Raw genomic sequence first — 13,723 nt, 5'->3', positions numbered from 1 at the left:
GTTAGCGCCAGGAAGGGAAAAGGGAAAAGTGAATGAACGGCGGAGAACGGGAATGAAATTCGGAAAAATGAGAGGAAAGCTCAGCTCGAGCGCATGAGCAAGGCAGGAGTGGCAGACGTATTCAGAAAATGAGACGTTTAATTAATTCCTTCTTGGCCTTGGCGATGAAATGCGAACAATCCTCCAATACTTTTATGTTCTAATCATTTTTTCTTCTTTTTTTAAGCTTAAATTTAGTTTAACTTTATTTTTGCGTACGAATATCCCAATGAATTTTGACATTAATCCAAATATAGTTTTCACGTTAGCGCATTTGCATAATTCTATTGAAGAGGTGAATGTTGCATACCGTCAGCTTTAACTCGCCAACTATTGTGCATTATACATACATTCGAATACAACTTTATATAGTAGTTGTGGTATTGTGAATTGCAATGTGAGATGATTAAAAAAATAATTGTAGTCACCATTAATCAATAAAATTTTCGTCATTTTTCAAAACAATTCGCAAGTATCTTGGCTCATGCGGTATTTGATTCTGCATGACTGAATCAAGTTGAGCAGTGAACATGCACAGAGTTTCAGTTCATAGATTCCATTTAGGTATAATTTAGTTTCCAAGTAATTTATCGAATTCCCACCTGACTTCAACGGGTTACTCGTGCTCTTCAAGTGAAGCTATTGAACTACATCTTGTAAACGTCATCTAGGTTTGCAGCGATATTGTAGTAAATAACCTACAGGGTGTTGAATATAGGAATTCAAGTTTTTCACTCATTTTTTCCCAAATAATTAATATTCGTGTATAATTGGCTGCCGATGTTGGTTTGTAATAAGATTATATTTGATTTACGAGTCTGAGACCACTTCTTAATATAACAACGCAATATTGTTGAGTAGTTTGCATTCGATGCGAGGAAAACTTAATCCACTCTACAACTATGCAACACTGTACCGGAATCAGAACTAATTGGCCTATGAGATATGCTAACTTTAGTTCCATCCACTTCACGGCCGATAAGAGCCGAAGTCAAACACTTAGTTCATTGAGTTTTATTTATACGTCCGCAAACAAGATGAAAAATTGCAGTAATACTTTCCGAATGGTGTAATATCTCAATAAGAATGTGTTCACCAGGCGCAATGTGTTCACGCATCCCTCGTTCGGCAGTAAAGCGAAGAGTACATGATGTTCGCGAGGCGCGCTGAGAGATATCAAGACGTGAGGACGTGGAAAAATGGGTTGATGTGTGCCGGCTGTCGCGTCGGTTTTGCGCGCCCCGTGTGCGAATGAAATAGCGGGGGCGGAATTGAACGACGCGACGGATGCGTCGCGCGTCTACCCGCGCCAAACGGAGGGATGTTTTCCAATTTTATTATAATGAGACCTCATTTACCGCTAACGGCCGCTATTATGATAAGAGATTCAATAAACCACGAGTGTCGCAGCCTCTCACAACGCGCACAATACAACTTCACCAAAACTTTCCCAGCAATATTCACTCACATGAAAAATAAGAATAAAATCATTCATAGATATTTTTTATAAACACTCTATTTCAGAAAACATTAATATAATTTAAAATAGTTAAAATGAGGCATTGCTTGGGCATTATAAGTACAATAAACTGTTTTTAAGTTATTTTTATATCACAACGTTTTTTGTGTCGGTCGTATTTTAAGGGGCGGACGCGAGTCGACGTTTAATATTAAATTTAGCCCGCCGTTGTCGCGCGGTAAGTGTGTAAAGTTTATTGCGAATTTGCATAATTTATTCGATGTCATACTTATTTTCATTTTGGCGTCGTAAAGAATTTTGCAACTAATTTACTATGTCTTGCCGGCGTTGTTGCTTTTGAGGGTGAAACAGGTTAGGCGCCCGGGTGAACAAAGTTTCGGAACACAAAAAGCCAAGGAACAAGCTAGGAAGCAGCAGAGACTTGCATGATTTATTTAATGCTTTCTATTAAGAGAATTTGCTTTTCTGCAAAACTAAAAATAAATACTAGATAGCTATTAAAATATTTATAGAGGAAAATCAGTTGAACCAAGTAATAATTAATAGTCTTTGCGTTTTGAAAAGGGTGCGTGGAAAAACTCATTTCCATCATCCACTCGTTACGCGACAGTACAAATCGCCTTGATGTCTCGTCGCGCATTATTTACATTATTTTCCTGTTGCCGTCTAGGGCGAACCTTTCCGACGTATTGCTTTTCGTGCTTTTTCTATTAACTTAATGGTCGTCGCCGAGCATAAACAAGCCAGCGTGGAAAATAACGAAAATGGAAAATGTAAATACAATTATGCGACAGTAGGCAAGGGAATGCGCAAACCCGGAAGACGTTTCTAGCGACGAAACAAACAAAGAAATAAATATTCGTAATGTATCCGTGTGCGCAGAATGCAGTGCATATCACGTTGACAAACTAAATCAAGTTAAATCGAGTCATATAATTCTGAGTGGAATTTAATTCCATTAATATAGGCAACTTAATTCACTGCAATTTACAGTAAGAAGTAGTTGGAAAATAGATTGGTTGCCTACAGTTTTGTGTGTTGTTTGAATGTTGATATCTTATTTCGATGTCCTAATCTTGTTTCCATGGATTAATTACCATCCCGATTTGTTGACAATTAATTAACATCCCGTCGTGTCACCCGCCGCCTTCCTGCTTTATCTACGTCTATATTATATCTCGATTGTAATTTGTTTTCCAGCAAGCACGCGAGACGCCATCCGAACTTCGACCCGTCTGTGCTGCGACAACGACGCGCTCCCAACCGGGCCTTCTCGATCAACTCCAGCGACGGCACGCCGTCGGACGTCCTCTCCGACTCGATGCCGAGCCCGTAATGGCCACCCCCAGTCGCCGCCAGCGTAGCGACGCGCGTTTTATCTGTCTAATCGACTTAGCATTTAACGCGTTCGCGCCCTACGCTCGCGCGACGCCTTGTTTTCGTTGTTGATTGTTAATTTGCACCGGTACGTTGGGCGTTGGTGCGTTTTACTATTTGTTAATTGGGGGATTCACACGAATTTATTAATGTGTTAATTTCGCGGCAAACTTTGTTGAAAACATAATATTTGTTATATGTTTGTTTGGGACTACGGCTACAATTAAATTACACTAATATTTTATTGTTGTATATAATCATAGATGTTAAGTAAGTTTTCTATGAGTTTGGTGGACATAGAAAAAAACGAACGAATGAAATATGATGCCAAAACACAGCGAGGTGTAAATAGGAAAAATACATGTTACTAAAACCAGTTGCCGAACATTCCGAATCAGTAAGAGGAACAATGGTTTGAAAATTTACATTGTTGGAGTGCAGAATCAATTAAATGATAACTGCTCTCACAATTCATCGAGTTTGAGTCGGTAAAATATTAATTGAAGCATAAAGCATACACTGAAGTTTTAACACATTTACTACGCTGCTTAGTTTTTGTTTGATGCTTGCTTGAGTTAAGAAAACTTAATTAACATTAATTGTAATTAATTAGCGTGTTTGCGCTCTTGGCCAGGCTGATGTTGGTAATTTCCTTCTGGCTTAATTACAACTTACATCACATGAAATGCGTAAGATTAAAAAAATGAGACTAAAACGTAACTAAAAATGAACTTTTTTGGAGCACAACGCAAGAATTAGACCACAAAAACATTAATTATTATTATCAGAGTGAAGTGTTAAACAAACTAACGCTGAAATGTGTGGAGAGTTAAAGTTTTAAGTTCGAAACAGCGTTAAAAGTTTGAAAACTTCACAGAACTTTAAAATTTTATTCAAGTTATCTAGTTTTACTATTGTTTTTTTTCAAGCGACATTAAAACAGGAATTACGAACTGCGGAAGAAAAAAATAAATATGAAAAGCTAAATTAGAACCAAAATAAAATATATTTTAAAAGGACAGTTAAGGTTTTTTAAGTTCTTAGTGACGCAATGAAATAGAGGCAATTTCAGTGCGACCATTATAGTCGTGAACATATTAACGAGCTGAACGTAATTAAAACGCTAATGACTCTCGATGGCGCAGGCGACATTGTGTCGCGCGTTAACTACAAAGAAACTACCAAGAAAAGCTATTTAACTAATCGCCGGCCACTTGAAACGCACGAATAATGAAAATTCCTCTCTCACAACAAGGACTAAAATATTACTTCAGAAACTCAAATCTTACACAGCAAAAACACAAATTTTATTCAGAAAGTTAAAAATAGAACTATTATACGAAACAATAGAAATTCGTAAGTAACTAACTATAATTGATTCAAATGATACAATAGATAATATTTAAAGATAAAACTTACTTCATAAGAGATTGACAATATATCGATGGCAACCAAGCAACCAAAATCCTTTCGAATTACGACTAACTTAAAACGAGTGAACGATCGCTTTGTTAGTCAATTAGCTGAAGAATGAACAGAATAGTTTTCAAATGGAAAGATACGAAATGATTAGATGATCCTAGTTGAAACAATTATGTATTTTCTTAACCTTCGAGTAATCTCCAAACGCTTTTTAAACGATTTAATCAACGACCAGTAAAATTTAACACAAATTTACGTACTAAGCTTATCCAAATGCAAATATTTATTTACTGAAACATATCAAATGCCAACATACACATATTTTCGTTCATTTTGTATCCAAATCTCGATGAATGTTATTTCGATTAATTTAAATATTGATACATTTGATACGCTTTTTCCTAAACACCTTTTACATTAGATGCAACTGCACAATCTTGACCAATTCGTAGTTGAAACAAAAATTTGTGGAAAAAATGCACTCGGAAGGAATTAGAATATTTTTATAACTCTAATAAACGAACGCTTACTGTACCTAATCCCTTTACAAATATTATGAATATATATACGCATGCGTATGTTTGAAATGTTTGTGACATTATATTATAATCTATACTGATATCAAACTTGGATGTTTCAACAATTGAATGTAACAATGTATTAAATATTTTAAAGAAATTTAATGAATTACGAAGAATAAGCGTGTATATAGTGTAAATATGAATGAATGGCGGAAATTGAGTATTCAACCGAAAGCACGGCGACCGAAACGAACACGACAAATATTGACATAATTGTCGGGGATGATATATATATATATATAATGTTCTTGGCTCCTATGTGGAGCATAGAGCCTCACTAAGCGCCCTCCAACGGACTCTGTTTCGGGCAACCGCCTTTGCTTCGTTCCAGCCCATATTTTGGTTTCGGAGCTCCTCTATTGTGGATCTTCGCCAGGTATTGGCCGGTCTACCAACCCTTCTCTTCCCCTGTGGGTTCCATTCTAGCGCATTTCTGGCGATATCTCCGGCGTCTCTTCTCAAGATGTGCCCAATCCACCCCCATTTTCTCTTGCGTATTTGATTTATAATGGGAGTTTCATCACATCGACGGTGCAACTCATCGTTGGAGATTGTCATTGGCCAGAATATGCGCAAGATCATTCTCAAGCACTTGTTTATGAAGGTTTGGAGTTTGTGTGTGCTTGAGCTCGTTGACCTCCATGTTTCGCATCCATATAAAAGGGTGGATTTTACATTTGTGCGGAATATGCGCAGTTTTGTTCTTAGTGTATAGACGCTTGACTTCCATACTGTGCTCAGCATTCTGAAGGATTGCTGGGCTTTCTTTATTCTGTTGTTTATATCTGCGTCGGTCCCCCCTTTTATGTCAATTATACTTCCTAGATATAGGAATTCCTTGACCTCTTCTATTTCCGTATTATCTATTTGGAGTTTTAAGGTGTTGTTTGTATTTATACGCATTTCTTTTGTTTTGGCAATATTTATTCTTAGGCCAATTTTACTTGCCTCCCTTGCTAATGTTGTTAGCTGTCGGCTCACGCCTTCGAACGTATGTGACATCAGGCAGATGTCGTCGGCGTAATCCAGGTCGCTGAGGTGCGAGGTTAGTGTCCAGCGCAACCCATCCCTGTTCTGGTCTACCTTTGCTAGTATGTAGTCTAAGGCGATGTTAAATAGTAATGGGGATATGACACATCCTTGTTTTACTCCTCTGTGTATCGTAAAACTTTCGCTTTTTCACCGTTGTGTAACACACTGCAGTTTGCATCAGTGTAGAGTTCTTGCAGGATGCTTATTATCTTTGTTGGTACACCTCGCGACTTAAGGATCCTCCATAAAGCGTCGTGGTTCAGGCTGTCGAATGCTTTCTCAAAGTCGATGAAGGCGATGAATAGTGGTGATCGCCATTCTACTGATTGCTCGATAATTATACGAAGGGTATTGATATGATCGATGCATGAGCGATTCGGCCGAAAACCTGCTTGGTTCGGGCGCAGGGTGTTTTCTATAGTTTCCGCCGGGGATGATATTTTTGTATATTCAGTGCGATCCAGTCTACTGATTTTGCTTTACCGACGGATTTCGAAACAAATCAAATTATCATATGAAACGTATTTTTATGTAGAGAAGGACTTGCGTTATTTATAATAAATGAATTACGTCCAAGATAGTAGAAGAAATGCAACAAAACAAACAATTACGTCCAAACATTTTGTTTTCTCATTGTTTACGTTTGTATTTCATTCTTTCAATAAATAGCTTTTAGTAAATATTCAAAGAGAAAAATAAAATAAAATAATGAGATTACTGCTACTGCGATCTGCGATGGACTGAGACTAATGAAAGAATAAATAATCAATCAAATTAATTGGAATTAACAAAAAAATCGAAACCAACATTTGCGGGACACTTAGACATATAATTAAAACTAAATGTGTGTAGTGTTTAAACTTTGATGATAACTTAACGTACGATCAATTATTAACACTATGACTAAATATTACCAGAACACGTTAAATATACTTTCAGTGAATTCATGCATGAGAAATGGCTCTAGGTGTAACTCACACACCATGTAAACCATGTTGAAAAACTCAAAAAACAGCAGAACGTGAAAATTAAGGAACTAAACACTCGTCTAACTATATGGATTATATTTAATAATAATTGTATTGGTTTAATTATTGATTTTGTTAATTTATCAATGTATATAAGCTGTCAAATTATCAATTAATACTATTGTTGTAATGTACATAATTATTTAAGATGACAAATCGGTGAAAATTGCGACAAAGATAACAAAACAAACAAACACATGAAATCGGTACGAAAATTAAGATATATTTATAGATTGTTGGACATGTATAATATTTAATCAAATATATATATTGCAAATATATATATATGTAACTAAAAACTCTGAAATATATACAATGATGATGGATTCTAACCAAACGGTAATCAAAACACAGCGAAAATTATTGCGTAGATAAAACGAAAGCGCCAACATCAACAAAATTCTAAAACTAAATCTGGATAAACTTTCCGAGCACGATTTCGATGTTTGAATGCTTAACCATGATGGATTACACATTTGCTCAGTTAATTTTAAGTTTAATGGAAACCTAATTCCACGTCCTGGGCAAAATCCAATACGCACGCATGTGTTTACCGTATTTACGTCACTGCGATGAGATGATTATCACAACGGAATATGAGTGCGAGCGTTAGGGGATGATTTCTGCGTTCGGCCACCGTACGAGTGTGGGCACACTCATCCGGCAGAAATCAGTTGCGGAATAAATAAATGAACGATATTAATTAAAGCCATCGCAGCGAATGCAAATAGGGCGGAAGGTGATTTCAATGGAATCATTAAATCGGCCGATGATTAGGGTAATTATCAGTTGATGCCCAATGTGTGGGCAGGCAAACACTATGAAACTTGAATATTAATGAAAATATATTGATGCGTTATGGGGTAGCGTACTAAACCAAAAAAATTAAATATACGTGTGGTACAAATTATAAAGCAGTTGTACATTATACAAATATTTTAAGTATATAATGAATATGATGATGAATAAAATACAATATAAACGATGTACTTTGGCATAGTTATTTGTATTATATTTGCAAACTTTTGCAGCAGTTAACGATCAATTTGGCCACCATCGACGAGATCCTCCAAGGGAGTACTGAAGCGTGAGTTTTTCTTGAAGGGGTTGTTAAAGTTCACTGTCACCATGGTGCCTCCAATTGGCGGGCGTTCGGATACGTGTCGTTCATGCTGCTGCTTCCAATAAGTCTTCGCTGGATTATCATAGAGCGGATATTTTTCATACAACTAGAATCATTTCAATCTGGGCAATATTTTCTTATTTATATCGTATTTTTTGTAGTTTTAGTGATTATTTTTAGATGTGTTTCGTTATGGCATTCCGCCATCTTGTGTTTCATATCAGCAGCGAAACGAAGTTGATATTGATTGACAGACTGGCGTACGCGTGATCACGATTCACGGGTGAACGCTTATTAGATTAGAAATATAAGATACGCCACTTGCCGGAGATGAAAATCGTTCTCCGGTGCGCGGCATTAACTATTTACGGAAAGATGGCCGGGGTTGTTATCGTTATCGGAAAGAGCATTAGTGCCGCCGCATAGGTGCGCGTTCGTCGTCGTGGCAACATAACCTACATCACCTCCACAAGGACCTTCAGACCGAGAAACATATTAATGATACCTGCTAATTTTAGGCATTTTATTTTTATTCCGATAGCGAAATGTATACCATTTGTAAAAAAAGAAAAAAATAATTTAGCTGCAGATATGCTCAAAAGTTATTTTAAACAAGTAGGCAACACTTAGTGCATTTTGCTGTTCAAATGCATCGACTGTAGGAATGATTATCTGGGGGCTATTTTTGTTCTAGATATGATGAAAAGTAAAAAAAAAACGAAAACAACGAAACTATTGTCTAAAAGTTAACAAAAGTCACTAGTATAGAACTTTCGAGTATAAGAAGACTAAAATATCAGAATATATTTTGTTGTACTCAGTATATTAGTCCTTCTATTCACTAGTTTAGGTTGTTCTCTACTTTGAGCGAAAAGTGGTAAGTATCGTCAAGCATGGCGAATGCATTAATTCGATTAAAGTTTGATTGCGCAATATAATTTTGATGTTGCCGAATGGGAAAAGCGACGCTGGGCACATAAAACATTATTGCGAGTAGGTATAGACTATAGCAAGCCAGGCAAAACTCGTAGGCGGCATAATATAAAATTAGATCTACTTGGGAATTCCATTAAAAATTTAACAATGTCGTCGCAATCACGAACGACCCAAGCGCCAAACAATTCCAAGTCGCGTTTAAATCTGGCCGCGGGGCGAATATTTATTATTAGCGTCGCTTAGATGAGCAGATGAGCGCACACGGCAACGAAATAAACAATAAATGCCGATCAACGCTGATAAAATGTAGTCGTTGTGTGTTTAATCGATATGTTTGTTTTCTGTGACTGTATAATTCTAGATGAATCTGTTTTTGGAACAGTCACAAACAAACAAATCCATCGTAACGCATTGTTAGCTTGCAATATAACAAAGATTTGTGTTTTATAAGAATAAGGAAATCAGCTTACTTCCCGAGCCCGCGGCGGTGGATTTGCTTCAAAATTAGGATCCGAGGGGCAGTAGGTGTCGTCGTAGGTGGTGATGTACTTCTCGATCTTGGGTTGTGGGGTGCACTCGGCGCTCGCCTCGGCCTCGGCCTCGCGTCGCATCTTCTCGAGCAGGAGCTCTGCGCGCCTGCCTGCAAATAAAACGCGATTATTTTCTCTCCCTTGTGACCATTCGTTCTCCCATCATATCTTCGCGCATTTTTGGCGTTAGGTCCAAGACGGACATAAATTGCACTCACATAAATCCAGTTTTATTCTTTCATAACTTATCGATTTTATTTTTTATGCCGGAAGTAGTAAAAGAGTCAAAAAGCTTCGAATAAAATCACAACCAAACTAAGTTCAAGTAAATATCAAATACTGCAACTGAATCTAGGTAATGAAACAAAGTAAGGTAAGAGGAATGAAAGTGGCTTGGAAAATATGTTTGCATTGAAGTGAGCGCAGAGAAACTTACTTTATAACTATTTAGTTTACGATACCTGCACTTTATTGACTTTCTGATGAAGGCAATCAATGAAACAACACAGAAACAACTTTTATTTACAAACCAGGTACTGTATAATATTAAATTTCCTAACCTAGATCTTATTCTCAAACTTTATAATGCTAAGAAGTGTTATAAATTTTTTAAGTGTGTTAAGCAGCTTTAGGTTTTTTGCCAGCTAGTTTATCATTTTATTTACGTTTTTTTTTCGACGTCCTGAGTTTGCTCGAGTTTACTTAAGTTTGTTTGCGCTGGATTTTACAGGAACCGCACAGCATGACGAAATGACATCGCTAAACATCCAGGAAATAACCGCCTCCAAGATTTTTGCTCTTTCGCAATCCGTTCCGCCGCTGCTCTTTTCTTGCCGCTCCGAAGATGAGACAAAACCGGCGTTTTCTATTAGAGCACCGAAGGAGGACTCGTCTTATTATGCAGCGACAAACCTGGGGGAAATTGGAATGCGGATGGCGCGGAAATCACAAAGACATGCCGGCTAGAAAGAAAAAATACGCAAATATCCAAACGTGCAAACGAGCGCGCGCGCACTCTTTCTCAACCGGAACTCATTTTCATTTCCCACTTTCGATGTGACCTGAATTTTTTCTACAGATCAATTATTTTCGATCAGGAAGAACACGCATAAATCCTAAACGTAAAATTTATTTTCTTATACCTTCAACACGAATTTATCCTGTTCAAGCTTTCTCGCAATACTTTATTTTATTCAATTCATAAAATTCTGGTATTAATACTCAGCATGATATTTTATTTCGTAGCTTCTCGTCAGTATTTAAATTTTTGTACACGTTTATTTAAAATACAACCTAAAAATAAACAAACTTTGTTTTTAGAAAATTCCTAGTGCCATAGTATGATCTCTTCCTCCACCATTTTTGTCACGCTTGTCATACAACGGAAACAAGAAAAAAATGAAGAACCGCTCTTAATTGAAAATCGATACCGATGTTAAATAAAATAAAATGTGATAAAACCGTGCGAGTCGAGAGGTTTCATGCGACCAGGGTGGAAATTGTGGAAATTCCGTGTTTGCCGCGATTGCGAGCGGAAAACGCCGCAGCGTATCGCCGCCTCCCGGCGCTCGTTTTGCGTCGGTGTTCTCTCCGACGCGCTTCCGGTCTGGTAACGTATGCGCCGCGGAAAAGCACGAGCGCAACTGTTGTAAAATTTTAAAACGCTGGCTCGCTTGCACGGTAATTAATATAAATTAACGATCGATTGCGTGCACGGCCGCCCAACGTCCGCTCTGAACCGAGGTACGTGCTTCTGACAACATGCAATTAATAATATTTTGCGCTCTCATAAAGTCACCATCACTATCCATCCATACCATGCGTACTTTTGCTTTATTTTATAATAAATTATCCATTTAACAGTAAAAAATAAGTTTTGTAATTAAGTTGAGTAGTATTTAAAGTGTAACACGTTCTATAATATAATATTACTTTATTAAAGGTCTTGAGCGGCAAGCGATCGATGATCGAAGGAAGCAGACCTCAAGCGTTTAGCGCGTCCGACAGCCCGGATGATTAAAGTCGCTGATAATTAGAAAATGAAGAGAGGCGTAAAGCCGTCCCACGTTTGCAGTACAACAAAACACTTTTCGGTTAGTAAACACGCCGCATCTATATTTGTTGTGCACAATGTTGCGTGAAGATCGACCCACGAGTTTTAGGGCTTGGATTCATTTTCCCTTTGTCCCTTCACTTTCAATACCCCTCACGCGCCCAAGCCAATACTTTTGATTTAGGTGTGTAATGGTTCGGAACGTTTAGTTTTTGCACACAACTTTTCCAACAATAAAAATTCTCCATGCAGTGCAAACAAACAATAAATTGATTGGAATGCGAGTTGGTAGAGTTTCCATGTTTTTCAGTATCGAGGTGGAGTCGAAACCCCCAGGGTGCGCTCTTGCATTGCTGGCGAGGCCCGGGACATTTTTATTTAAATATTTATCGTCCACGAACGGACGTGAGCCGGGGAGTTTGAACGCGAGGCTTGGGACTCGATTCGTTTCGTAGTCTGATCGTCAAAAGCGGTCAGGAGTGGGAATTGGAAGGACGGCGGGGATGACGGGCGGCGCACTTAATCGACCATAAAAACCCAACTCGATTGCCGTACAAATAATCTATTGTAATCAATATGCGATTGAAATATTTACGAGTCGCGTGCAGGCAACACCGGCAACGAAACAAAAGGGTTATTGTTTCATTATGCATTCTATTGTACTTCGAAAACTAGAAAAGTGTACACGCTTGTAAAACATATCTATAAATAAATGTTATACTTTGTTTCCCTAAATGTGTAATTATTTCTTAATTGTTGAACGTCAATTTTTGAAATGTTGAAAACTGACAGTTTGAAACCTACTCTGTATTTAATGGAAACTTCCAGATTTATGCGGATTTAGCAGATTTGTTCGTAATCCCGATTGTGACATTAACGTTGTTAGCAAAACGCTTCTTAAGCCATCAACCGTCATTCAATCGTTTTATTTTTTGCCATCTCAGTCAGTCGTCTTTCCTTCATTTTTCACTTGCCTCGCGCCTTTCTTCAACGCCCCTCGGACAGCACGAACTCAACAGGACACGGAATTCCACTTTAAAAGTAAATTACTGAAATAAAGTTCGTTTTTCTGCTCGAAGCACCCGCCCCCCTATGCGAATTTAGAGATTTGCAGGAGCAAGGGGAGAAATAAAAAATGTACCGACGCAGCATTCCTCACATTTTGTGTGTGAATATTCAGCGCAATGTTTCAATTTTGCTTGATGTCGGCGTTATGCTGTGAAATCATTGAATTCAGAGCTGGTTTTACTATGTTTCAGCACGGCACAATCTAGCTTGGGTTGAATAGGGGTAGCGTTTTATTTTGACTATTTGGAGTATTTTACTTTTTATTGCAAATTTATGTTGCTTTCTGTGCGAGGACTCGTAAAATAAAAACAGCTTTAGATCAATGAATGTGGATATTAAGATGACTTTAAATTGTAAAGGTTTTATCGCAAGAAATCTTACATACCTTTGACAATTTTCTCTGGTTGTGGATAACCAAAACTACGTTTCATGGTCGAGACTCTTTCAGTGTGTAAATTCTTCTCTTCTCCATCACGGAGAAGCCAGTCGCGCTTGTCACATTTAAAACTCTGCATCTTGCATTTTCCAGGAATTATTTCATTTTGTAGTTGATGTTTTGTGGAAGGTGGTAAGTGAAGTTTATCACAATTCAGTAATTCTGCAGAGTGGCTCATAATTTAATTATTTGACGTTTGATTCGGCGACTATTTGAAGCAAAAATAAAGCCAAAACGCAATGGACAGGTAATCGGTGTTTCATCAATAAATAACTATGGAAACCATTTCCATGGCAATAATAGGTAGTAAATACTACAATAGTATAAAAAGGTAGAGTGGATTTGGCTAAAATAATATTTATAATATTTATATTGTTGAAAAATATTGGCGTATTTTATTGGTTAATTACTGCCGAAAGACAGGGTCAAACGGTCTTTAAAACATTGCAATTAAAAAAAATCAAAACAAATTAAAAGACATTTTTTGTATCTCGCCAAGAAATCTACATTAATGCAGTCTTTTAATCCAGTATATCAAATCAACCCATTATTTGATGCCTATTCTTTTAACTATATAACCCTTTGGCAAATACCCAAAAATACTCTTTAAAAATTTGC

General features: G+C 37.3%; 2 protein-coding genes across 2 annotated transcripts in view; one reads left to right on the top strand and one right to left on the bottom strand.

The window, feature by feature from the left end:
- Window positions 1–7,944, top strand: part of LOC135800250 (Krueppel-like factor 9) — a 68,509-nt gene extending 60,565 nt beyond the window's left edge. The window contains exon 3 of the mRNA XM_065313420.1: window positions 2,720–7,944. Within this exon, the coding sequence (XP_065169492.1) occupies window positions 2,720–2,855 (136 nt within the window). The 3' untranslated portion in view covers window positions 2,856–7,944. The remainder of the gene's footprint in view (window positions 1–2,719) is intronic.
- LOC135800251 (uncharacterized) lies at window positions 7,878–13,357 on the bottom strand. The gene is made up of 3 exons (XM_065313421.1): window positions 13,055–13,357; window positions 9,489–9,658; window positions 7,878–8,188 (listed from the first exon to the last, which is right to left on the bottom strand). Exons 1-3 carry the CDS (start codon window positions 13,281–13,283, stop codon window positions 7,994–7,996), a joined length of 594 nt encoding a protein of 197 aa, XP_065169493.1. The 5' UTR covers window positions 13,284–13,357; the 3' UTR covers window positions 7,878–7,993.
- Between the last annotated feature and the right edge of the window lie 366 nt (window positions 13,358–13,723).

The sequence above is a fragment of the Atheta coriaria genome, unplaced genomic scaffold (assembly GCF_025399875.1).
Source record: "Atheta coriaria isolate IRGN ID8LTWV9N9 unplaced genomic scaffold, Caltech_Dcor_3.1 hic_scaffold_10_pilon, whole genome shotgun sequence".
Lineage (NCBI taxonomy): Eukaryota > Metazoa > Arthropoda > Insecta > Coleoptera > Staphylinidae > Dalotia > Dalotia coriaria.
The sequence above is the reverse complement of the archived record's forward strand: the minus strand, read 5'-3'. Positions and strand labels throughout refer to the sequence as shown.

What these genes read in the sequence shown, in the direction of transcription:
- LOC135800251 (XM_065313421.1), bottom strand. Translation starts at nt 13,283, where the DNA reads ATGAGCCACTCTGCAGAATTACTGAATTGTGATAAACTTCACTTACCA. An exon ending in ACCAGAGAAAATTGTCAAAG is followed by an intron (nt 9,659 to 13,054) that starts GTATGTAAGATT and finishes TTTTATTTGCAG; the next exon opens with GCAGGCGCGCAGAGCTCCTG. An exon ending in CACCGCCGCGGGCTCGGGAA is followed by an intron (nt 8,189 to 9,488) that starts GTAAGCTGATTT and finishes AAATGATTCTAG; the next exon opens with TTGTATGAAAAATATCCGCT.